Source organism: Podarcis erhardii (assembly GCF_964252035.2).
Source record: "Podarcis erhardii genome assembly, chromosome: 3".
NCBI classification, from domain to species: domain Eukaryota; kingdom Metazoa; phylum Chordata; class Lepidosauria; order Squamata; family Lacertidae; genus Podarcis; species Podarcis erhardii.
Window position 1 is genome coordinate 8,532,767 of NC_138507.1, and position 27,313 is coordinate 8,560,079.

At 45.7% G+C, this 27,313-nt stretch overlaps 1 protein-coding gene and 1 long non-coding RNA gene across 2 annotated transcripts in view; one reads left to right on the plus strand and one right to left on the minus strand.

The window, feature by feature from the left end:
• Positions 1–224: 224 nt before the first annotated feature.
• Positions 225–24,843, minus strand: LOC309338491. Its single transcript, XR_014154932.1, has 2 exons — positions 24,726–24,843; positions 225–1,019 (listed from the first exon to the last, which is right to left on the minus strand). It is a non-coding gene; the product is annotated as an uncharacterized lncRNA (long non-coding RNA).
• FOXO1 (forkhead box O1) overlaps positions 24,726–27,313 on the plus strand; it is a 45,863-nt gene continuing 43,275 nt past the window's right edge. The window contains exon 1 of the mRNA XM_081855565.1: positions 24,726–25,327. Coding sequence (XP_081711691.1) covers positions 24,773–25,327 — 555 coding nt within the window. The 5' untranslated portion in view covers positions 24,726–24,772. The remainder of the gene's footprint in view (positions 25,328–27,313) is intronic.

A 27,313-nucleotide genomic window follows, 5' to 3' on the forward strand; every position in this document is an offset into this window, starting at 1 on the left:
CTTACTTTTTAGGAGGGGAAAAGTGAGTCTTCTAGAGCAAAAAATATGGTAATTCTTTTTGCAGATTGTTCAACATAATCCTTGATGCAGTTGACATGGAAGTGGATCACAGAAAAGGTCCAGCTTGTATTCAGATCGTAAACCTGACTGATAAAACTTCTTCCAGTGAGATATGAATGGTATGCATATCTTGAAGGCCATAAACAACAACTTTCCTTTTCCCCCCAGAAAAATTCTAGTAAAACCACCTAGATTTAACTTTGGCTTGAATACCCTCATCCAAATTAACCATCCTTGCCAAAAACTGGTTCTGATCAAAATTTGCTGTTCCAGGGTCTGATGGATATAAGAAATAGAGCTGTGTGATGTCACTCATATGTATATCCGTATAAAATAACTAGGGGCTACTGCCCATGCTGGCATTGCTTGCCAATTCTGCCAACCCCCTATACCAACTCACTTCCTCCCTTTACACCTCACAAAAATGTCCCATCCCCTCACAACTCCAAGTCCCTGTATGCCTTCACAGTCCCTCTGTATCCCTTCATCCCTGTTGTTTGAAACACAGTTGTTCAAACAGCCCAATTTAAAACCTCTTGCTCCCCTCCCACAACCTGACTTCATGCAATTCCAGGACTCAGATGTGGCCCTACAAATCCTCCAATGGGGCTGTGTGATGATAGCCTTACATTTTTATGTATATAGGAAGATAAGGGGATAGAAATGAATTGTGAAGGATGTGAATGCAACTTCTGCCCCAATTATTTCTTTAAAAAAAACAAAACATCCAGATAGCGTCTGAATTAACTCAGCACCGCTTCCTTTAATTCGACCACATCTTACTGCTGCTTGATGAATCAGTTTCTGAAGGTTCCCCTTTCATCGGGGAATAGAAAAGGGTTGAATCATGGTATTCTCTCCCACAAGATGTCAGCATTTATCTATTTTCCTAGGCTTGATGTAGGCTTCCTCTGCTCAGACTTTAACGAAGAGTAACCTAGCGATAATCGAACAACAACCTGCAAGAGATGTTGTTATTACAAAATGAGTCGGGGGGGGGGGGACTGACAAAAAAATCCAGTCTCTGCCATGTTCCTTGGTAGCTGCTTTTAACTCTTAAATTCTGAATGCAGCATTTTCTTCAAAGCAAGATGAAATACATTGGGAGTATATCCAGGCAGCCCAGAAAGCCTCTTAGTACAATAAAACTTGGGAAGGGCTAGTATGGAAACTTTAAAAGGAGTGGGGATAGGCTCCTTCAGGAAGAAGTGTAGGATATAAATTAATTAAAGGTAAAGGTAAAGGGACCCCTGACCATTAGGTCCAGTCGTGGCCGACTCTGGGGTTGCGGCGCTCATCTCGCTTTATTGGTCGAGGGAGCCGGCGTACAGCTTCTGGGTCATGTGGCCAGCATGACTACGCCACTTCTGGCAAACCAGAGCAGTGCATGGAAACACCGTTTACCTTCCCGCCGGAGTGGTACCTATTTATCTACTTGCACTTTGACGTGCTTTCAAACTGCTAGGTTGGCAGGAGCAGGGACCGAGCAACGGGAGCTCACCCCGTCGGGGGATTCGAACCGCCGACCTTCTGATTAGCAAGTCCTAGGCTCTGGTTTAACCCACAGCGCCACCCGTGTCCCTATAAATTAATTAAATATGCAAATAGAAAGCCTTCCTTTATGCCTTCTTTCTTGGCCCGACCGGAGGGAACATTGGTGGCAACAAATTCAGCAGCAAACCAAACAGAAACCTGCTAGTGCAAATGTTCATTTATATTCCCACCACTAGAACCGCTCTGCAAATAACAGGCGTATGCTATCAGCACTTGCTATCTTGCTGACTGTTGGTAGTTGGTAGGATTGTTTTTGAGAATGCGCAGCTGTGCTTCTGACAAGGGAATAGGCTGCAGAAACGGACACTTATCAACTGTTGCCAAGTTGTTAATATTCAGATGACGGTTCTGCTGCGCGCTGGATAACATAGCAGCTCAGAAATCTAAAATGAAGGGATCAGCGCCTTGGCAAGATAGGGATAATCATGCTTTGAACACTTAGATACATGTCTAAAATACCTTGCCTGTGGCCAAAAACTGAATAAAGACAAAACAGCAGAGAGCCACCATTTCTCCTGGAAACCACAGGGTGAATGGCAGTTTTCTGTAGCGGCTGAGTATTTAACCCACCTCACAGCCTAACTAGACTATTTCTGAAACACCCTGGGGGAGCAGCTTACCATCACAGTGAACATTTTCAGCACAGACCACATTACATTATTGCATTTTCAGGGTCTGTTATTGTACAACTTACGTAGATTAGGAGTTCCAAAACTGGTCCATGAGATTCATTCATTTGCTCCGCAATGTGTCCGTGTTAAATACTGTTATTGATTTTCGATATTCAGTATCTTACACTGTATTTTATTATATTGCAATTTGAATTCTGTGGAAGGCAAATTGTTACATATTTGCCTTCCATAGAATTCAAATTGCAGTACAGTAAAATACAATAAAAAGCACAAACCACACAGCATATGACAATTGCTACAACCTGCAGAAAAATAATTAGGTGGGTCACCAAGATCATCAGCAATATTCAAGGGGTCTATGCAGAGAGGGGAGAATTTTGGGAATTATTGTCTTAAATCTTCGTAGCTATAGTTTTTGCTTTCTGGAAACAACCTCAGTGATGAGTGAGTTGATTACCGTCCTCTTGCCAGGGATATAGTCATAGCCAGTGTGGTGTAGTGGTTAGGAGCGGTGGACTCGTAATCTGGGGAACCAGGTTCGCTTCCCCGCTCCTCCACATGCAGCTGCTGGGTGACCTTGGGCTAGTCACACTTCTCTGAAGTCTCTCAGCCCCACTCACCTCACAGAGTGTTTGTTGCGGGGGAGGAAGGGAAAGGAGAATGTTAGCCGCTTTGAGACTCCTTCGGGTAGTGATAAAGCGGGATATCAAATCCAAACTCTTCTCTTCTTCTGCTTCTTGGGTTGAAGTAGCTTTGGGTTGAGCATTCTGGGTTGCGCTCCACAGCGACTCGGAAGTAACAGAGCACGTTACTTCCAGGTTTTGCCGCATGAGCAGATGCTCAAAATGACGTCACACGCATGCGCAGGAGCGATAAATCGCGGCACACGCAGACGCGGGTTGTGTCCGCTTCAGGATGCAAACAGGGCTCCGGAACGGATCCCGTTCGTATCCAGAGGTACCACTAATTGGTTCAGGTCAAGCATGCAATTTACTTTTGGAATGTTATCAAACTTCTTTTGAACCACCTGACCCTGCTTCATGCTGTGAATAAGCACAGATACTCTGCAAGCTCTGTTAGAAATACTCTTGTGCTATGTAATGTCCCTAGATCTGAGAGGAGGAGATGCTTAAGTTTAAAATAGGAATTTGAATGCGGGGGATGAGACTTTTCAGTATTTGCTGCATGGCTGTGGATTTCAAAATCTTCCTTATAGCCTCCTTTAGACAGAATGATTACAGGTTTATTGAGCTCTTTTTACAGGATACGATTACCATCTTGTGGAGGAGAGTGCCTGAATAGGGCCTTGGAGTGTAGAGATTCTGATAAGTATAAGGTTTGTTGCCTGAGAAATTACACTTTGTCTCTTGTCAGTATATTCTTCTTGCATTCTGTAAGATTCTTTAGCCTTGTTTAATTAATTTTTCAGTAGGGATTCTCTCTGTGTATAATAATATACATGATTTCTTTAAAAATATATGGTAAAATAGGGTAAAAATTAGGGTAAAAACGTAATAAAATATTGAACATTAAAAAAAACACAGGGCTGCCTTCAGATGTCTTCTAAAGGTTGTCTAGTTACTTATCTCATTGGCTCAGGGGTCGCATAACTCCATGCCCTCCAATATTTCTCTGATGAAAATAGGGACGTCCTAAGGAAAAGTGGGACATTCTGGGATCAAATCAGAAACTGGGACGGCTTCTGTAGATCCAGAACTGTCCCTGGAAAATAGGGACACTTGAAGGGTCTGTACAGTATCACAAACCTATTATAACTGAGGAAACAACAGAGTAAAGCAGGCAAAATATTATTCTAACGCACAAGAAAAAGCACTAAACAAGTTACCTCTGTTGCAATATCCCTCGCATGTTATAAGGAGGGGAAAAAACAGAAATTAAGTAAACAAAGCAGGAAATTTCAGGACAAGACAGTAGATTTCTGTGACTGAGACCCACACTTAGTCATGCACAGGTCCTTGATCTAAAATATACCTGCAGTTTTGAATAAAAAAGCACTTTGAGGACAAACAGGAATGGAGGGTGCTGCCAGTTTAGAGACATAAAAATGCTTTTTTATTTTTTCAAAATAAAACTAGCCAGTCTGAGCATGCTTTTTTTTTTCAAAAGCATGAATAACCCAACACAAGTAAACCACAACCATTAAAATTCATGATTAAATTTTGTGATGAGCTATTTTGTTGGAGGGGGCAGCTACACACCAAACAACATAATGGCACAGTTCAGACGTATCATTAAAAGTTTGGTTTGATGTTATATGCAACAGCTTCTGGTTTGTGTGCTTTCCCCTTCCTTCTTTCCCCCTGGCTCAGCCTTGAGACGGAGATTGGAAGTATCTGTTCCTATTTTTAAGCCAACCAGCAGTCCTTATGGCATCCAAACTTGGGGAACTCCAGTTGGTTTAGAGAACAAGCCAGGATAATAAACCACAGTTTAGCCCCTATGGTTTCACCATCATTACTTGGGTATCTGTTTAGGGAGCTGCTATGGATTGTTCAACGATGTGTCAGAATCAGATACCCAAGTAATGATGGTGAAACCATAGGGGCTGACGACATAGGCTTTGACATCGGTTAGTGGAACAACACAGCTCTGGTGGCTATAGGTAAAGATAAAGGGACCCCTGACCATTAGGTCCAGTCGTGGCCGACTCTTGGGTTGTGGCGCTCATCTCGCTTTACTGGCCGAGGGAGCCAGCGTACAGCTTCTGGGTCATGTGGCCAGCATGACTAAGCCGCTTCTGGCGAACCAGAGCAGTGCACAGAAACGGCGTTTACCTTCCCGCCGGAGTGGTACCTATTTATCTACTTTCACTTTGACGTGCTTTCGAACTGCTAGGTTGGCAGGAGCAGGGACCGAGCAACGGGAGCTCACCCTGTCACGGGGATTCGAACCGCCGACCTTCTAATCGGCAAGTCCTAGGCTCTGTGGTTTAACCCACAGCGCCACAGCACAATAATAATCTCCATTGACTTCCAATAATCTTTAAAAAGGCCAGTCCAAGTCCGGGGAAGTGAGTGCCCTTGGGCCTTATCCCTCCCCTCATTAGAGCGGGAGGGCACAAATAGGCAGAAGGGGGGCGGCGAACGGTGCAAGATGGCGGCAGGGCTGCTGCTGCTACGGGTGGGGCTGGGCGGACGCCACGGCAGGGGAGTCGTTCTCCTGAACAATATTGTCTTCACCAGACCAGCTGTTTGTGTTGCAACTGACAAGCGCCATCCTCTGGCATATAAAATCCACACATCCCCCAGGAGTTTAGCTGGTTCCAAGGCTGCCTCTCTGCACTGGACAGGTGAGCGAGCCGTCAGTGTCCTTCTGCTTGGGCTCCTGCCTGCAGCTTACCTGTATCCTGGACCAGCTACGGACTACTCTCTGGCTGCCACTCTCACACTCTATGGTCATTGGGGCCTTGGGCAAATAGTAACTGACTACGTCCATGGAGAGACATCTATTAAACTGACCAACACTGCTGCCACTGAGAAGTAAGAATGATGGAATAGATTGGAAAGAAGATAGCATCAAAGAACAACATCTAAGCCGGTATGTTGAAACGGAATGGAAAGGGGGGGATAAAACTTTCTCTTTTCTTATTATGATATTACCTAACACCCCCCCCCCCCGAAGAACCATCAATAGAACCTATAGCAAGTGAGATTGGAGAATAAACTGTGTGGAAATAAAAATATCACCCAAAGCCTTTGTTTTTTGAAATATCTGGAAAGAAATAAAAGGCTCTCCTGTGACGCAGTATTTAATCGGGATCCGCCATTATGAGGCAGACTATGTTGCAGAGATTAATAGCCATAGGGGGAGGCGAGCCATTAGTCCGTTATCATGTTTGTGTTTTAAGTTCGACTTGGCAAATCTTCTCTGGAAAGGTTAATGTATGGTGCAACTTGTATGGAAAAATTAATGAGCAAACGCCCAGATTCTATTTCATCGGAACTGAAAAAGATGGCGTCTGCCACACGAGGAGGACTTTTCGATGGACTCAGCTTAAATAACAGCTCATGAGGATTTATTGCAAACAAAAGACTTACCAGCTTCAAAAAAGGGGAGAGTCATACAAAGTTCACACAGAGCATAATATTGTTTACTTTAACTCGCCTATGGAAATAACTCAGAGGCTATTAAGAAGAAGAAGGATAATAACAGGAAGATTGAAAGATGGGACTGGTGAACACTAAAAGCAGCAGAAATATGAGATGATTGGACCCTACTGAACTCGAAGCATGGGAAGCCCCAACAAAAAATTATAATTTGGCAAAATATTTGGACTTTATAATATGTATTGGTATAATTTGGAATAATTAATGTGATGCAATTGGATTCTTAAAATGGAAAACTTAATAAAAATTATTATAAAAATAATAATAAACTGGCCAACACTGGCCTCTACCTGCTCTCAGCGCTCACCTTTGCTGGCCTCTGCTACTTCTGTAGGGCCGTGGCCATGCTGTGGAGACTCTGAGGCACAATACGTCACCTACCGGCAATATTCAATGATTGTTCACCGCTGCCTCTGCTTCATTGTATTATTGCCGAGTCATTGAATGAGGGAGAAATAGCAACAGGGGGTCCCCATGCTGCATATAGCAGAATGACTTGGGGGAAAGAGGGATCCAAATATGGGTCGGCAGCCATAGCCATTCATCAAAATGTGGGGATCTCTCACTGAGAAAAGAGCTAGGCTTGAGACAGGCTAGAGAGCTCACAAAGTTTTGGTGTTAATGCAGAGGGCAAACTAGCAGTGATTGTAGGGACATGGAAAAGACTTAAGAGCCTCGGACATAAGATTACCAGGTTGATGGACTAGATGGAACAGACAGTAAGGACTGACATAACCCGAGACCAGGAAGAAGAGACGCTGGAGGAAGATTGGAAGAAATTATATTGGGAATTAGTGTAAAATTAATGAGCATTAGGAAAATGTTGGAATGAAAATATTTGGCTTTAGTAGAAATGATATAAGAAATTATGTACAAATAAATATTAAGTTTTAAGCTTTAAGGTATTTTATAGAAAGATAAGGTTAAAATAAATTAAGGTAAATTGAATGACAGAATATAGTGAAAGATGGAAAGGATTTGCTGAGTTAACTAATAGGTTAGAATGTTAAGACAAATTATTCAATAAAAATTGAGAAAGATGGAAAGAATTTGCTGAAATAAATAACTAAACTAGAATACAAAAAGGGAGGTGTGAGGAGGTCGATGAAACAAGTAAATGAAGGAGGGAGATATGGAATATTGGATGTGTGTGTATGTTTTTTTAATTGTTATTGGTGTATTGGTTTTTATGTTTTTTTTCTTTTTTGATGTACTGTTATGTATGTTTTGTTAATTTTTTGTTATTCTCTTTTTTGTTTTTTTTGTAATTTTTGAAACTTCTAATAACTATCATTAAAAAAAAAACTAGCAGTGATTGTAGTGGCAGCCTTTTTTTTTTTTTTTTGTATGGCTGACCCTTTCCTCTGTCAAATGGCAGCTTGGTTTCAACAGGTGCAGCAGAACTGGTCTTGAATTCCAGTCACTTGGGGTTTTTTTGGTCCTAATATTGCAATTAGTGGATTGTGTTCACAGCATCTTGCATGGTGCTCAGGCTGGGCCCTAAGCAGTTGCTGTGCAAAAGGGATTTTTTCTTTGTTGTTGTTGTTTAATTGATGTACAACAAAGAATTTACAGTCCAATACATTTTGCTGCCTGAGGTGAAAAACAATATGATGTCCCCTCCTGATTCCACATACAAAAGCCTGGAAATGATTGGCACCATATCTGAGGCAGCAGTCACCTTACAAAGATTAATGTGATCCTTAAATTCCATTTAGAAACACCTTTAGGAGTAATACGACAGTACTTCGTTATTGTAAAGTTTTGTTTTCAATACTCAGATTAATTTCACATGTAGTTAGAATATATTTGCATGCTGATTTAGCACAGATTCTCTTTCCCTCCAGCAAGGTCTACATCTTTCAGGTTGTTACGAAGGAGACTTCACAGACACTTGCTGCGTCTGCACTTTTTCCAACCGAGTCATCATCTCTGAGCGGTAAATGCAGCCATCCTTACTGAAAATCTGAACCGCTAGTTATATGTGTGATGAAATTGCAACATAAGCAGTTTTGCCCACTTGCCTTCCTTCCAAACACACAAAGGCAAGCAGACAGCAAGGAGGGTTAGAGAGAGAGAGAGAGAATAAGTAAACCTGACTAATTTCTAAAGTTTCTGGATTTATATCTGGCAGCCTTCAATGCAAAAAAAAAAAAACAAACAACCCCTGTTGTACCAAATCTATTTTATGAAGTTATACAGTATGTGCTTACATGTGCACAAAGAGCTCGCATCAAACACAACACAGTAGATCTATAGTGTTGTGGCGAGGTGCAGCAGGTAAGAGAAAGCAGCAAAAATTTGGTACCTGCATTTTGGGAGCAGGTGACACACAACCTTTAGAATCAAGATGCTGCTGCTATGATTATGATTATGATTATAATTATGATTATGATTATACTATACCACCCATCTGACTACATTGCCCCAGGCCCAGCCACTCTGGGCGGCTCCCAACAAAATATTAAAAATACAGTAAAACACCAACCATTAAAAACTTCCCGGAACAGAGCTGCTTTCAGATGTCTTCTAAAAGTCAGACAGTTCTTTATTTCCTTGACATCTGCTGGGAGGGCGTTCTACAGGGCGGGCACCACTACTGAGAAGGCCTTCTGCCTGGTTCGCTGTAACTTCACTTCTCGTAGTAAGGGAACAGCCAGAAGGCCGGGCTGGTAATAATAATAAGAAACACACACACACAAACAAATCTGTTTTGATATGCCGGGACCATGGATAGGATAGACTTAACATGAAAAAGGACAGGTTTTGAATTTCTGCTTTGAAAGTTCAGCTGAGCCATAAATTCACCAGGTAGTCTTGGGCATGCAAGTATCTCTTGAGCTCAGTGAAACATTTTTAAAATTCTTCATGGTGAGGACTGTGGAATGAGTGAGATAAGGGGAAACCCAGCCAGATGGGCGGGGTATAAATAATAAACTACTACTACTACTATTACTATTTATTATTATTGGAGATGCTAGCTACATTGATCAAAGTATCTGTGACACTTTAAATAAACCAAGTGTCCTACTACCAATAATAATAGTGCCCAATTGAAATAAATAGGGGTTGGCAGATATGTTTCTGGTATATGTTCCTACGCACTGCCCCCACCTTAAGTTTTGCCAGACTGCACATTTGGTGGCTGCAATTCAGCTACTGGGAGGTTATTCATCTTGCTTTCCCATGGTTTTAGATCTATGTTTGCCTCTTGTGAACTTTTTTAGGGTTGACCGTATGTTTAAATGCATAAAGGCATCGGCCATGTAGAAAACAGGAAGAAAACATCAGTAAAGTAAATAAAAGAGCTGTGATGCATCATATAGAATTACTGCCGCAGATTCCCCCTTACGAAGCTGAACAACAATGCAAGTTTTTCCATTAAAAAAAGAGAAATGAATTGGCGTAGTCAGTCATCACATGTACTGTTTCTAGTTTCTTGTTTAAACATTAAAATTATTCCCATCTACAAAGGCACCTTGCACAGTGAGTCCCTTTTTGACTTTCCAGCATGACTAAATAGAAAAACAAATCATGAATGTGCTTCAAAATGTGTTAGGTGGGGTCATACTGTAATGAATCTTCTGTGCATCAAAACAGCAACATGACACCCTGGAAAATGCACATGATATTAATGTTGTGTTCTCTGGCGTTTTCGCCTTTCCATATGGGCGAACCACATGATGCCAATTGTTTTGCAACTTGATCTACCTTTACCTCTTGTGACTACACATGGCACCTCTAAAACAGATGAACCGGGTTTTCTGAATAAAATGTCTTATTCACTATTTATGAAATGCCTTACTGAGTTTCGGTCAAAAGATACCCGGCGTGTTGGAACAACAAACAAAAAATAATGTGCTCAAACACTATTCGCGTGGCATTCCCAGAAAGATGTTTTCTGATGTTTTGATTACCGTGTCCAGATGGCAATGGCTTTCGGCCGATCTGACTTGATAGGGGTTGGGGGTGAAACCCGTGACCGAGACGTGCTGTGAACCTCTGGAAGAAGGTTGCGAAGCTCCCCATTAAAAAAACAAGAACCCCAAAACTATTAATAAACCATGCATTTGTTATTGAAATGTATTATTCAATTGGTTTGATGTTGTATGCTAAGAATGATCATGGATGAGATGATTGTGATATGCAATGGGTCAGATAAGTCATGTTACTGATAATTCTCTCTGATTTGGCCATGGGTTTGAGCAATTCTGACATGACATGATAGTATGTGCAAGGGGCAAATCCATCCATGGTGCCAAAAAATAAAATAAAATTCAAATAATTAATGTGCATCATGAAGATTGACGTGTGTCCCTTTTCTGCATCTTTTGCATATACTTGTGTAAAGGTAAAGGGATCCCTGACCATTAGGTCCAGTCGTGGCCGACTCTGGGGTTGCTGTGCTCATCTCGCTTTATTGGCCAAGGGAGCCGGCGTACTTGTATACCTGCAGTTTAAATATGTCTACCAAATAAGTATTATAATAAAAGCATTGCAGCAAGTTTGAGGATATAAGACCAATTCTGGGCTGACTGCATTGGTTACCAACTGGTTTCTGGGCTCAGTTCAAAGCGGTGGTAGTTTGGTAAATATATTGCAAAAAGTGTGCAGAAAGAAACAGTCTGGTTGAAACACCCTACTGGTTGAAAGGATAAAGAAAACTTAAGGTTTATTACTCATAGCAAACAAAGCCATTCAAAGTATAGCTTTTACATGCAGCCAAGAAGTTAACATTAGCACATGCTAACTTGTTCTTGCACTGGCTTGAGCTGAGTAAATTTGAAGCGGAAGCAGGAAGTAAGTAAACGTCTGAAAGGAAGTAATCTACTTTTCCAACAAGTAGTTACTAAAAGAGAAGGGAAACCTTCCTGTCTATCACCCTGAAATATACTCAGAGTCGCAAAGTGATTTCATGCTCTTTATTCAGCTCATAGTGGTGAGGAGGAATGAATGAAAGTCCCCTCAAAGTATCTGCTTTATATACATTATTTACACAATGGGCTGCACATGATTGGCTAATTCCGGAATTCTACTGTAAGCCAATCAGGTTGTGGATTCACTTCAATCTGGAGCATGATTGGGTGGTTCCTGCCAACCAATCATACTGCTGCATTGTTCTAGGACCAATCAGACTGCTGCATTCTGAATCCTATTGTTCTAGGACCAATCAGACTGCTGCCTTTTGGATCCTATTGTTCTAGGACCAATCAGACTGCTGCAGTTTGGATCCTATTCGACTCAGTACATAACACACCCCACACTGATTCAGGTAACTTGAACCTCTCTTGGAGGTTTTTTTTTGGGGGGGGGTAGCAATATTTTGTCCGACATTTGGAGACATTTTGTAAAAAGCAATGAACAAATATTATAATAATAATAATAAGTCACGATGATAATAAGCATGCCACCCCTTTTAACACACTTCTGTGCTTTTTGGCAGACTGAAAGTGGTGTCTTGCAGACAAAATTGTGCATCTTAGGAGAAATTCGCCCTAAAATGCCAATTTATTTTCACAAGGACTTCTTTAAAGAAATGGCAAACTGATCTGGAAACGTGGAAGCCAGAACTTAAAGACTGCAAAAATGAGAAACCGAGAGAAACTGAAATTGTCAGATTTGGCTACCCCTAGGGCTAGAAGTAGGAACTCGGCAGGAAACTATTTGCATGAATCTGCTCCCCCCATAATTCTAACAGCTTCAAACACAATAGTTCAGTCGGTAGCCCATGGGTTGTGGGTTCCTGCATTGCAGCGGGTTGGTCTAAATGACCCTTGTGGTCCCTTCCAAAATTACTATTCTATGATTCTATGACTATAAAGAGAGCTGGACTATAAAGAAGGCTGACCGCCGAAGAATTGATGCTTTTGAATTTTGGTGCTGGAGGAGACTCTTGAGAGTCCCATGGACTGCAAGAAGATCAAACCTATCCATTCTTAAGGAAATCAGCCCTGAGTGCTCACTGGAAGGACAGTTCCTGAAGCTGAGGCTCCAATACTTTGGCCACCTCATGAGAAGAGAAGACTCCCTGGAAAAGACCCTGATGTTGGGAAAGATGGAGGGCACAAGGAGAAGGGGACAGAGGACGAGATGGTTGGATAGTGTTTTCGAAGCTACCAGCATGAGTTTGACCAAACTGCGGGAGGCAGTGGAAGACAGAAGTGCCTGGCATGCTCTGGTCCATGGGATCACGAAGAGTCGGACACGACTAAACGACTAAACAACAAATGACTGTTCTTCAGCCCACTGTTCTTTTGCTATAGTTCTGCCACATTGATCATCTTATCCTTAAACCTCTGCGAAAGTTTTCCATCATCCATGTACTATCTGTTTCGATTCACAAAGCTTGGAATGCCATTCATGTTCTAAAACTGACGACTACCCTTGGTGGATTTCATCTTTAAAGTAACACATTGCGAAAACACACCAGCTGTTCACCCTTGCTGCTGCTGCTGGTGAAATAAACAAAAGGTTCTGGATCTGATTCATAGTAATCAAAAGATCAGCTCATTACTATGACTGCTGCAGGAAGCAATCACAAGATCACATAGTTCATGGTTCTTCAGGGACACCATTTCAAATTTCACAGTGGGTGGGGCATGATTCACAGTCAAGTTCAAAGGGCTGTTCTTGGATACTTTCAAGTAAAAATGGCAAAAAGGCATATAGTAAAATGCTTGGGCGTTTAGTAAAACGCTCTTCTGAGAAATTTGTGCGTTTGTGTCTTGTGATGCCGTCCAAAATTCCAGTAAAGACAGTTGCAGATTATGATTAAGCAATTTATTTTGGAATCCAGGATACTGAAAATGACATTCAGAATGACCCAGAAAAGGATAAAAGCTGTCAGACTGAGAGTTTCCAATGTAAGTTATTACTGTCAGGCATCAGTACTTACTAAAGTGGTACAGTGATAAGATAAACTTATGTTTCACTGCAAAGCAGACCAAATAAGAATCCAGAGATAGTCCGGGTATGTATGCTTAAAATAGAAAAGTGATTTTGTTACGAGCTTTTTTTATTTTTAAAAAGGTAACTACAATAACAACAAATATAGCTTTAAAAAACTGCTTTGAGGGGTTTATGATGTTCAGCATCCCCATGCTGAAATCTGAAAAGGCATTCCTACAAGAACCAGTTCCCAGAAAGTAAAATAGTTTCAGCACACCATTGTCAGAAGCAGTTAAATTATGTGTGGCATAACCAACCTCATAGAGCCAACATGCTGAAGTCTAATTAATGCATGGAGGGGTTATGTACTGAAGTTCTCACCCTGGGCCAGCAGGGGGATACTGTAGATAGTTTTCACTCAGGTCCACATATGCAAATAAGGGGTTGAAAGTGACGTTCAGTGATTGGATAGTTACAGAAAGTGGTTACAGTTGCGTTGTAGTGGAGCTCTATTTAAGCAGGCTGGCTGAACCCTTCAGTTCAGTTCTGTTCTGGCCTGTGAATAAACAAGAGCTGTTTGAAGAATCGCTGTGTCGTCTGATATGTTCACCCACAACTTAACACTCTGTATGGTAGCGAGGCTGCCCCTCTTGCATTTTGACTCAGCCCTGACTACACAGCGTACAAATCGTACCTTTGTGGGCCACCACATTCCAGAGCTGGGCTTGGAATAGTTTCAGGCCACAGCATTAGTTGTATGAGTCAAGTTTCCTGTCTGTTACCAGCCTCTTGGGTGGGTAGCGCAATTGCGTGAAGAGAGGACAGAACAGCACAGCACAGAACACACATCTTCTGATATTTCTGAGAACAAACAGATTATACTGTAAAAGAAACTGAGAAGAGGCTCTAATAACAATGATAATTCTTCCCCCAACCCCAATCTGAAAGAGAGTGGCATATTGAAATATACTCGGAGTCGAGTGCGGATTTCATGCTCTTTATTCAGCTCATAGTAGTGAGGAATGAAAGTTCCCCCAAAATATCTGCTTTATATACATTATTTACACAATGGGCCCCACGTGATTGGCTAATTCTGGGATCCTCCTGTAGGTCAATCAGGTTGCGGATTCACTTCCACCTGGAGCTGGATTGGGTGGCTCCTGCGGACCAATCAGACTGCTGCATTCTGAATCCTATTGTTCTAGGACCAATCAGACTGCTGCTTTTGGGATCCTATTCAACTCAGTACATAACACCTATACCTTGATATGCGGAGTTCCACCATGGCCACATCTCCTACAGTTCTGTTATACCTTTCACAACTCTGCTTCAAACCCTGAAGATATCCCCATCCCCCCGTGTCTTAATTTTCTCATTTCTAAGAGATCCAATAACTTAGACTTCTACTCACAGATACCCAGTGAGCAAGGCTGGCTGTGTGAAGAATGCCATTTCAGGTTTCTGATTCTCATTCTGGAACGTTTTTGCCAATATGTGAAAAACAGGCTGTTTTAGGAGCCCTGGTTGTGTGCAGGGCTTTTTTCAGATGGAACTTGCCAGAACTCAGTTCTGGCACCTCTCAGGTGGGCACCATTGCCATTATAAGAGAACCAGAAAAACAGAACTGGTTGTGTGGTTTTGCTTTACATCTTGAATACTGCATAATGTCTAGTATAAGTGCAGCAAAAGAAAGGATTGCACAGCTGTATTCTGTGGGCCTCTGGCACATGGTTGACATATTCAGTCATAGGTCTGGGCTGTTTGGAGGTGTTGATTCCTTTTGGTTTGATTGAGGTGAGGCAGTTACCACACTTGGGGGCTATTCCCTCTGAAATAAAATGGCCATGCAGGTTTAAACATAGAGGCTGCTACCTTGCTTGTGGCGAGTATTCGCTATTGTTAGTATTGTTGTTTGTGTTTTGTATTTCTTACCTTTTCCAGGCATCCATATTCTCGTACAGAGTTGTCAGACATGCCAACCTTAGCTTTCAAGTGTAATTTCTTCTGGCTAACTTTAAAGTATTGTCCTGCAATGTGAACGGTTTAAGCACTGTTATTAAATGTGCAAAGGTGGAGTCCCTAATTGAGAAGGAAAGTCTCCAGACATCATAAACCTTCCATCACTAAACTCCTTAACAATTATGGTTTTGGAGCATTGACTACGGGCTGTTCAAATGCTAGGGGTGTGGCTACAACTGTGGCTTCAAGATGCCCTTTTGCAGCAGTTGAGACCACTATTTAGGCCCCAGTAGGTTTACCTATACACTCTTGTTAATGGGTCCTTATGAGACAAGCAACTTACTCTAAGGTAAAGGGACCCCTGACCATTAGGTCCAGTCGTGGCCGACTGGGGTTGCGGCGCTCATCTCGCTTTATTTATTGGCCGAGGGAGCCGGCGTCCAGCTCATGTGGCCAGCATGACTAAGCCGCTTCTGGTGAACCAGAGCAGCGCACGGAAACACCATTTACCTTCCCACCGGAGCGGTACCTATTTATCTACTTGCACTTCGTGCTTTCAAACTGCTAGGTGGGCAGGAGCAGGGACCGAGCAACGGGAGCTCACCCCATCACGGGGATTTGAACCACCAACCTTCTGATTGGCAAGTCCTAGGCTCTGTGGTTTAACCCACAGCGCCACCTGCGTCCCAACTTACTCTAGCCATATATTAATCTCCTAATTCACACAAAAAGTATTTTCTCTCTCAGTTGTTGGACAATTTCAAACTGAGGCAACTGTTAGCCGCTGGTTGCTTGAATTAAACTGTGAACTCTGTTTTGGACAAAAGCTATGTTGTTGTTGTTTAGTCGTTTAGTCGTGTCCGACTCTTCGTGACCCCATGGACCAGAGCACGCCAGGCACTCCTGTCTTCCCCTGCCTCCCGCAGTTTGGTCAAACTCATGCTGGTAGCTTCGAGAACACTGTCCAACCATCTCGTCCTCTGTCGTCCCCTTCTCCTTGTGCCCTCCATCTTTCCCAACATCAGGGTCTTTTCCAGGGAGTCTTTTCTTCTCATGAGGTGGCCAAAGTATTGGAGCCTCAGCTTCAGGATCTGTCCTTCCAGTGAGCACTCAGGGCTGATTTCCTTAAGAATGGATAGGTTTGATCTTCTTGCAGTCCATGGGACTCTCAAGAGTCTCCTCCAGCACCATAATTCAAAAGCACCAATTCTTTGGCGATCAGCCTTCTTTATGGAAGAAGCTATAGACCAAGTCGAAGAGAGACTGATTTAGGTATAGAAATTAGTGAAGAGCAACGGAATGCTATGTGACATGGAAAACTTTCTCTGCCTCTACTTTATTAAGGGAGTGAGTTCTTAAGGTGATGTAAAGATGGTGTCTGATTCCAGTTCAGAGGCATTAGATAAACGATACTCTGCTGAAGGAGATGTAGTGAGAGAAGTATTCTTCTTCACACGTGGTGGCACTGCCCTCAAGTTAACCCTTATTGGTTTCAAGTGTTCCGGACGTTATCTAACATTACTCGGCAATCTGTCTTTTATCTATCATTGAGGATGTGAGCGACAAAGTCATACACAGATATCTGCTTCCGTTTTTCTTAGCATATGCCAGACATGAAATTGCTAAAAATTAGAAGGGAGCTTGAAGATTCTTCATATCTTTAATTTAATATAATTTCAAATATATCTTAAGCAGAAAAGCTTACATAACCAAAACATTCTCCAGAAAATTTAATGAAGCAGGATTTATTTGTAGATGTTTGTTGTATTTATAACAAGTTGTACCAATCCACATACTCTACCTATTTGGCAGGTCAGATTTAGGAGATCTACCATTAAATTAAACCTTCTGTAATGGCGCTGTGAGTTAAACCAATTCACTTTCCCATCAATTCACTTTCCCATTACTTTCTATGGGAAGGCGTGCCTCTACTTATGTACATTTCTAGTTATGACCAGGGGATGCAACTGGTTCAAATCCCCGTGACAGGGTGAGCTCCCATTGCTCGGTCCCTGCTCCTGCCTACCTAGCAGTTCGAAAGCACATCAAAATGCAAGTAGATAAATAGGTACCACTCCGGCGGGAAGGTAAACGGCATTCCCGTGCGCTGCTCTGGTTCGCCAGAAGCGGCTTAGTCATGCTGGCCACATGACCCAGAAGCTGTACACCGGCTCCCTCGGCCAGTAAAGCGAGATGAGCGCCGCAACTGGACCTATCGATCAGGGGTCCCTTTACCTTTAATGTAAGATGAGACATTTTGCCATGCATTCTTTGCCTTGACTTCTGGGATATTGTTTATTATTGATCAATTGCTTTCTTCATTCTTGCATTGTTAAAAAAAGAAGCAAACCTTTCATGCCACTTTGTTTTTATGATGCTGGGGTATTTTTTGGGGGGTGTCAGTGGTGGCATCTCCCTCCTTAGGGTTTCTCCCCTGTAGATTTTTCTGCGGGCCAGCCATATAATTAGACAGAGGGAGGTGGCTGCTCCAGATTATAGATGCTGGAGGACTGGGACTGGAAGTGACCTGTTTAAGGACAGAACTCTGTATGCGCCACCTGGTATACATTTCACCCCCTTTCCTAGCACCATCTCACAGGTGCAGTAAAGGTCACTGTCCTGTTTTCAGTGCTGAAGTTAAGATTTGACTGCCACTTTAATTGGTACATGGAATGGAGACGGATGACCTACTGTTATTTGCCTCAGGCAGCAACATTTATTGGGCCGGTCTTTCCGTTTGGAAGCCCACCAGGCTATAAACAGCCCAGGCCTGTTCTTCTACTTGCTTTCCCCTGCAAAAGATGGCAAAACACAGCAGGAAAAGCCCTGCTGCCCTTCCGCAAGGTTGGAGCTTGTCTCCCTTTGTGAGTTGACAGCAACTGGAGAATATAAATCCCCACTCCACCAGATATTTAGAAATAACGGAGGCCCGCCATCTTGGCCATCTCCTCCCCCTTTCAGAAGACTGTCTTTAAAGAAGTGAAGCAGGGTGATTTAAACGTTCGCAAAAGGATCTTGCAGGCTGTTGGCTCTCATATATGAAACAGATAAATGCCTGCTGGGACCACCACAGGAATTACACTTGGAAAGTTAGGAGAACTGTGGTAGAGCTTGCTTACATTTATGTGCACATTGTATGCTTACTTTGGTACCCAAGGACTCCTACTTGTACTTTGGTTTGAATAATAATATTCTGCAGCAAGGGAAATATAGTAGTATTTCTCTCAACAGGCCAAAGGTCCACTGCTCATGGAGGGTAACACCATGTGCTGAGGTTGTGTTGAAGTATTTATTAGCTAAGGATAAAGAGTCTTAGGCAAAGAGTGAGGAAAAGGCTACCTTGTCCTCTTTAAAGGGAGATAAATAGTGGGCTGGAGATGAAGAGGCCAAAAGACCTAGCCTTCTCTGCAGGTGTTTTGTTTAATTCCCTACAAATACCAATTGTCCTGGAAAGTCACAGTACCTTTTTTCACCCTTCAGAGTGAAATTTTATGAGGAGCCACTTCCATTCCTTCAGGTCATTCACATAATGTTGAATGATACAGTGGTACCTCTGGTTAAGAACTTAATTCGTTCCGGAGGTCCGTTCTTAACCTGAAACTGTTCTTAACCTGAGGCACCACTTTAGCTAATGGGGCCTCCTGCTGCCGCTGCGTGATTTCTGTTCTCATCCTGAAGCAAAGTTCTTAACCTGAGGTACTATTTCTGGGTTAGTAGAGTCTGTAACCTGAAGCGTATGTAACCTGAGGTACCACTGTACTGTTAATAGCTTAGTGAAGAAGAAGAAGAAATGAAACCTTTATGACTGTGCAAAAGATGTAGAAACGCAATCCGGCGACATGCCTGAATTTAAGGCAGTTATTATTAGGCCATTAGTTAAGTTCACAAAGGGATGGAGGTGGCGCTGTGGTCTAAACCACTCAGCCTTTTGGGCTTGCCAATCAGGTCGGCGTTTCGAATCCCCACAACGGGGTGAGCTCCCATTGCTTGGTCCCAGCTCCTGCCAACCTAGCTGTTCAAAAGCATGCCAAAAAGTGCAAGTAGATAAATAGGTACCACTCTGGCAGGAAGGTAAATGGCTGCTCTGGTTTTGCCAGAAGCGGCTTAGTCATGCTGGCCACATGACCCAGAAAAACTGTCTGCGGACAAACACCAGCTCCCTCAGCGTATAAAGTGAGATGAGTGCAGCAACCCCAGAGTCGTCTGCAGCTGGACTTAACTGTCAGAGGTCCTTTACCTTTAACTTTTAAGTTCACAAATGTTTCACTGCCCGTGGAGGCTGGTGCATTAGGGCAAAAAGAGCACTGCCCCATCAACTTCACTCTGCCCTGCTGCCTGCCCTCATACAACCGGTCCACAGGGTGGCAGTGCCTGCTAGCTCCCTCCTAATGACTCTCAGTGTTGTGTTGTTGCAGAATTCAGCAGGGAGGAGGATGGGGACAAAACTGGAATTAGTTGGCTGCTCCCATAATTGGTGCTGGCTACACCTGCTTCAACAAACCTAGACAGCATCTTAAAAGCAGAGACATCACCTTGCCAACAAAGGTCCGTATAGTTAAAGCTGTGGTTTTCCCAGTAGTGATGTATGGAAGTGAGAGCTGGACCATAAAGAAGGCTGATCGCCAAAGAATTGGTGCTCAGTGGCGTAGCGTGGGTTGTCAGCACCCGGGGCAAGGCAAGTAATTTGCGCCCCCTAACCCCTGGATTTTAGCACTCGAGTGCGAGCGCGCCCCCCCAGATGTTGCGGCCGGCCCCCCTGCACCCCCCCACGCTAGGCCACTGGGGCTGCGGGCGAGCGAAGGAGCCAAGGACCCCCCCCTTAAGGCTCAGCAGGAATTTATTAAATTTATTATTTGCGGAGCCCCCGCGGGTCGAGGCAGCCGAAGCCCCCTCCCCTCGGGCGCCTCCCCGCCCCCTCCTCTCCTTGGGCTGTAGGTGGAGCCCGCACTCCGAAGCGCTCCAGATCCGGGCTTGGCGAGCGCCTCTCCTCCCCCCGGCCTGGTCCGGGGGCTTCCAGCCGCGCTCCGTCCTCGCCCGACCCCCCCCCCCTGCGGCTGAGACTTGCGCTGAGAGCCGGAGCCAGCGGCGCCCCCTTCCACCGGGAGACCCTCGCCCGCCCGCCGGCTTCCTCTCGGAGGGTTTTGGGGAGCGCAGGGCGCGGCGAGGCCCCTCGGAGCTCTCCTCCCTCCCAGTCGGCAGAAGCAGCCGCCGCCTATGGCTGGGCCGAGGGGATGGCGGCGGCGGCAGGGTGCCCGGCCAGGCGTTGGTGGCGGCGTCGGCGCTGCTGCAGCGGCTGCTCCTCCTGCGAGCAGTGAGTGGAGCGCAGCCGCAGCGGCGGTGGCGGGGGGCGCGCGCGCGCTAGGGCGCAAGGCTGCCGGTGGCGGCGGGGAGCCCGGCGGAGGAAGGAACTTGTCCCTTCCCTCTGGACTCGCGCCCCCCCAGATGTTGCGCCCGGTGCGGCCGGCACCCCTCACGCTACGCCACTGTTGGTGCTTTTGAATTATGGTGCTGGAAGAGACTCTTGAGAGTCCCATGGACTGCAAGAAGATCAAACCTCTCCATTCTGAAGGAAATCAGCCCTGAGTGCTCACTGGAAGGACAGATCGTGAAGCTGAGGCTCCAATACTTTGGCCACCTCAGGAGAAGAGAAGAGAAGACTCCCTGGAAAAGACCCTGATGCTGGGAAAGATGGGGGGCAGAAGGAGAAGGGGACGACAGAGGACGAGATGGTTGGACAGTGTTCTCGAAGCTACCAGCATGAGTTTGACCAAACTGCGGGAGGCAGTGGAAGACAGGAGTGCCTGGCGTGCTCTGGTCCAGGGGGTCACGAAGAGTCGGACACGACTAAACGACTGAAGAACAACAGCATCTGCTTCTGTATTACAGTCCCAATGTGGGCAGCATGTAGATACATAGGGCAAGGGGATCAATAAGACTGTGTTGGATATCTGGCAATAAGTCACTGGGAAGTGACCCTAGTTGTGGAACGGCTTGTCTTTACATGAGAGGAAGACTCTGTCTTGCTGTTTTCCATGCAGGTTAAAAGACATAATTGGCAGGCATTTGGTTTGTTTACAGCACAATCCTATACATATCTGCTCAGAAGCAAGTTCATGGGGGCTTTCACCCAGGAAAATAGTTACGGGATTGCAGAGTTAATAATTTGGGGGCTGTTTATATAGTTGTTGCTTTTTTATTATTGTGTTCTTTTTGAGTGTTGTATGCCATTTTGAAAGTCGGGAAAGCTGCCTATAAATGTTTTAGACAAAGAAATAAAAAAGATTTTGGGTGCCAGAACTGTTCTGTCTCCAGTGGCGTAGCGTGGGTTGTCAGCACCCGGGGCAAGGCAAGTAATTTGCGCCCCCTAACCCGCACGCCTGCACAGCAGTGAGAGAGAGAGAGCCAGGTCGGGGTAGAGAGCTGCGAGTGCGAGCGCCCCCCCCCGATGTTGCGCCCGGTGCGGCCGGCCCCCCTGCACCCCCACGCTACGCCACTGTCTGTCTCCCGCTTGCTTGACGCCATCTGACAGAGAGGACTTCCGTATGTCAGCAGCTGTAAACTCAGGCATGTTTTCATACCCATCCAGGTTCCAGTTGCCTGCCAATTTCCAAGAGAGGACCACCAAAAGGATCTAGCCCAACTCTACTAAATAGTTTCAGTATCAAATGATGGTTCCATCCCCAAGCCACTGAACACGTAACATTCAGGGGGGACAGGCTTCCATTAACTGTTCAATCGATGCCATTTAAAATACTGGATTTCTCCCCTGCCTCCCTATTTATTCAGCACATACAGCAACTTATAAGCTTGGAACCAGGGAACTGCCATTCTTTTGTGTAAACTTGTGTGTGTTTTTTTCCTTTGTGGAAAGTGACACAATGGCAACACAACCTGCTGCACTGTTAACCTGAGTTCAGTGGTTCTTGCATCCTGCTAAGTGTGCATAGCCTTACATTTATATGGTGGAACACTCAATTCTTTTTTAAAAATGAAGCAAGGGGAAGAAAATATAGTTGAAATCTTTACACAACCAAGAAGCTCACTAGGCCACTTGTCTATTTCTCTCTCAGCCTAACCTGTCACACAGGGTTACTGTGAGCCAGTTACATCCACCGCGGAAGATAGTAATCTTCCTGCTGTCATTCTCACCTTGACCTCTGATACTATTGTAATGTGTGCTCAGGGAGGTTGTGAAGACGGTCTGGAAACTTCAGAGTGGAAAATGTGGTCACTCACCAAATAAGGTGAGGCAGGTGGTTACTAGGGAACGGGGCCTTTTCAGTGGTAGCACCTCACCTGTGAAAAGCCCTCCCCAGAGAGGGTTGTATAGCACTCAGATTGCGGACTTTTGGGCCCTAGTTAAAGAGCTTTTTAAAATTTCCCCCTTTTTATTTTTAGTTACATTTTTTTAGTGTGCTTTTAGTTCGTTTGCATTGGTTGTGTTGGTTGCACTGTTAATTTTTAATAATGTTTTAGAATGATAGAATCAGAGTTGGAAGGGAAAATGAGGGTCCTCTAAGTCTAAGCCAACCCCCTGCAATGCAGGAATCTCAACACACATTCCCCCATCCAATTTGAAACCAAACCGGATGTTGCTTAGCTTTGCAAATGTGCCAGCAGTTTTATTTCACCATATGTCAAGAGCAAGGGTTTTCCCCAGCTGGAATGCACCAGAACGTAGTTCCGGCACCTCTCAGGTGGGCGCCACTGCCATTCTAAGAGAACGAGAGAGGTGATCACGGTGAATTCCGGCAACTCTTTCTCTAGAAAAACAGCACTGGTCAAGAGCAGTGTGGTATAGTGGTTAGCGTCAAGCTGAGACCTGGGGTCCAATCCCTACTTGGCCATGCTCACTAGGTGATGAAGGGCTGTTCATGGCCTCTCCGCCGTGCCTACCTACAGGGTTGTTGTTAGGATTAAATGGGGGGGGGGCCAAGCACACCACCTTGAACTCCCCGGATGGAAAGGTGGAATATAAATGCAATAAATAAGTAAAGTAAAAAAAGAAGATTTGTTTATACCATCTGTAAACTACCCAAGGAGCTATGAAGATGGGTGGTATAGAAGTCACGACGTGGGTAAGAAGAATGGCAGATGAAGATGATGGATTTTTCGGAGCTAGCCAGCCTAACCGGAAGAGTCCGCAACCAGGAGGAGGAGGAGTACCAGGAAGAGTGGACTAAATTTAATGATTATTTAGTTAAATATGTCAAGTTAAATTAATTAGAAACAGCTTGCAGATCCTTAATTGGCTTAGGATTTTATTTATGTTAAGTGATGAATTAATGTTTAATTTCAAAATGAAAAGATCTAAGGGTGTTAATATTCAAGTTAAATTTTATAAGAACTGTGATTTGGAAAACCGTTAAAAGGATATGCATTGAAATTCAACCAATTAGTGTCAATTAGTGTTGTGTGTTATTTAGTAAATGTAAGTTAATTTGTCGGTATCTTATGTTAGGAGATGTTTTTTTCTCTTTTGTTTTTTTTATTATTTCTCTTTTTTATGTATTTCTTTTTTGTGCGTATGTATTATGTATGTTCCTTTCGTTTGTTTTAATGTTTGATGTAGCAAAATGAATTAAAATCAATTAAAAAAAAGAAAGAAAGAAATTCAACCAAGGGGAAGCGAGGAAGTCACTTTCTCTAGAATGTAGAATGTATTTCTTTTTTTGTGCTTATGTATGTTCCTTTCGTTTGTTTTAATGTTTGATGTAGCAAAATGAATTAAAATCAATTAAAAAAAAGAAGAAAGAAATTCAACCAAGGGGAAGCGAGGAAGTCACTTAACAATGCTAATAAGTGTGATTTTTAATAAGGTTATGATTTATGTTTGTTTGTTTTATGTGTTTGTTTATATTTTTGTGAAAACCAATTTAAAAAAAAATTGGGGGGGAAAGAAAGAAGTCAGACGTGGGTAAACACAAGTACAAACGAAGCATAGGTAACTGAAGTCGGGGACCCCGCCCTAGCGCGCCTTCTTCCCTCAGGATTCCGCTGCGCCCTCCGCCCTCTCGCATCCTGCCTGCCGAAATCTCGCTCGCTTCCACGGCCGCAGCAACCACATCCTAACCACACACGCTACCGACGTTAACGCACACACGTGTACTCCCCCCCCCACCCCGCTTCCTCGAGGGGTAGGAAAGCGACACCCGTCGGAGCAGCGGCCGGGGAAGAAAGCAAGCAAGCGGTTTGGTTCCCCGCCTCTCTCCGCCCTTCCCCTCAGCAAAACCGACGCGCGCTTCCCCTCCCGGGAGCGGGAAAGAGCTGGCCCGCCCGGCCTCCCTCAGGCTCCGCCTCAGAGCAGCGCCTCCAGGGGCGTTTCGGGCCGCCCCGGAGGCCGCGTCCCTCGCCTGGGGGCCAAAGGGGCGGCCCCGGGAGTGAGGAGGGCGCTTGTTGTGTCAGCGCCGCCGGCCCGCTAGTCAGGCGAGCGCGGCTTCTGAGGGAGCTGCTTTTCCGCGCCGAGGCCGAGCGAGGGAAGACGCCGCCGCCGCCGCCGCCTCACCTCCTTCTCCGTCGTCGTCGTCGTCGCCGCCGCCTTCGTTCCCCGCCATGGCCGAGGCTCCTCAGCCCGTGGAGACGGACCCCGACTTCCAGCCGCTGCCTCGCCCGCGCTCCTGCACTTGGCCGCTGCCCCGCCCGGAGCTCGCGCCGCCCAGCCCGGGGCAGACCCCGGCTCCCACCCCGGCCAGGGCCGCTTCTCCGCCCCGCTGCGGGAGGCCGGTGGCCGCGGCCCTGGGCGCCTCGCCCGGAGGGGACCTGCTCAGCCTGCTGGAGGCTGGCGGCGGCGGCGGCGGCGGAGAGGGCTTCGAGGCGGCCGCCGCCGCCGACCTCGGCACCCCGGGAGGCTGCCTCTGCGGGGACTTCCCGTGCCTCCAGCACCCGCCGCCGCCGCCGCCGCAGCACCCGCAGCCGTCGGGGCCCCGCAAGAGCAGCTCGTCCCGGCGCAACGCCTGGGGCAACTTGTCCTACGCCGACCTCATCACCAAAGCCATCGAGAGCGCCCCGGAGAAGCGGCTCACGCTGTCCCAGATCTACGAGTGGATGGTCAAGAACGTGCCCTACTTCAAGGACAAGGGCGACAGCAACAGCTCCGCCGGCTGGAAGGTCAGCAGGGGTGGGGGGGGGAGAACGGGGCGATTTTATTAAATTTTTTTGCAAAAAAAAAAAAAAAAAAAAGTTTGCAAAGTTTGCTTTGGCGTGCAAGCAGCGAAAGTGGCCGGGCTCTGCAAGCTCTGCCTCCCCAGTGGCGTAGCGTGGGTTGTCAGCACCCGGGGCAAGGCAAGTAATTTGCGCCCCTAACCCGTGGATTGGCGCCCCCTAACCCGTGGATTGGCACCCCCTAACCCGTGGATTTGCACCCCCTAACCGCCAGATGTTGCCCGGTGCGGCCGGCCCCCCCTGCACCCCCCACGCTACGCCACTGATTTTATTTATTTTTTTGCAAAAAAAAAAAAAAAGTTTGCAAAGTTTGCTTTGGCGTGCAAGCAAGGGAAAGTGGCCGGGCTCTGCAAGCTCTGCCTCCTCCCTCCTCGACGGCCCGCGTTGATAGGGCAGCAAAGGGGAGGGTGAAGGTGAAGGTATTGCAGCAGGGTTTTTGCCTCCCCCTTTTCCTCGCCACCCCAGCAGACCCGCCGAAGCAGCGGGGGGGGGGGGGAATTGCCGGCTGGTCCGCCTGCGTCGCCTTTTCCCTCTGCGCCACTTGCATCCCGACGCTTAGGCAGTGGCGTAGCGTGGGTTGTCAGCACCCGGGGCAAGGCAAGTAATTTGCGCCCCCTAACCCGGGGCAAGGCAAGTAATTTGCACCCCGTAACCCGGGGCAAGGCAAGTAATTTGCGCCCCCTAACCTGGGGCAAGGCAAGTAATTTGCGCCCCCTAACCTGGGGCAAGGCAAGTAATTTGCGCCCCCTAACCTGGGGCAAGGCAAGTAATTTGCGCCCCCTAACCCGGGGCAAGGCAAGTAATTTGCGCCCCCTAACCCGGGGCAAGGCAAGTAATTTGCGCCCCCTAACCCGGGGCAAGGCAAGTAATTTGCGCCCCCTAACCCCTAACCCCTAACCTGCCACCGCTGCCAGCTTCTTCTTGCTGCTGCCTGGGCTGCTGCCCTGGGGCTCTGCTACAGCCTGCGCCCGAGGCTCTTCGGCGACTCCAGAGGCAGCAAGCGCGCCCCCCCAGATGTTGCGCCCGGTGAGGCCGGCCCCCCCTGCACCCCCCCCCCGCTACGCCACAGCGCTTAGGGCATGCCCAGGCCGAGGGGGTTGGTTTTTGCCCGTGTTTTCGATCTCTGTTCTGAACCCGCCACCCACCCCCTGGCTCTGGGACGTGGGAGAATGCTAAGCACTCGGTGTATCCGAGTAGACGGCCGGTCCCCAGATAGTTCTGTGCCTTCCTGCCTTTGTCAAAGTTGGCCGAGCTGGATGTGTAACTCGGCGCACAGCTGGCTGCAAGTTCGAGCTGTGTCATTTCCTCTGGCAGATTTGAGAGGCCCTTAAAAGTGACGGTGATTCGATCCTACTTAGGGTAGAGTTTGGGGAGGCAGCTTATTGCTCTGTTGGGCTAAAGCCATAGATAGCAGATTGAATGTGTGATGTGTGAACAAATTCGAGGTTGGTACCCTGCTTTTGATTGATTTGTTATAACTCTGTGCTGCTTTTCATTCAAATGAACACCAAAGCGGCTTCCAAACAACAACAACAACATGATAGAACATCACAAATACAGCATAAATCATATAGAATAATTAACAATTGCAGTCTACAAAAAGCTGTTAACAAAACTAAAGCTAAACATCAAAATTAAAGCAAAAGTCATAGCACATGATTAACAAATCAATACGGCATTTATAATCTATAAAACAATATTAACAGGGTTAATAATACAGCAACCAAAAGATAAACAAAGTACTGCTACATTTATATATAAACACTCTCCACACCCACATTATTAAGTTGGTCTCGCCAAGACAGATTCATATGCTCCTTTCCTGAATTCTGTTCTGATGGTAGCCATTTCCAGGAAATGCATGTTAATTTCTGCACAGCTAGCTTTGAGAGACTACACAGTAGTAGAAATGAATAGAACAATTTCTGTCTG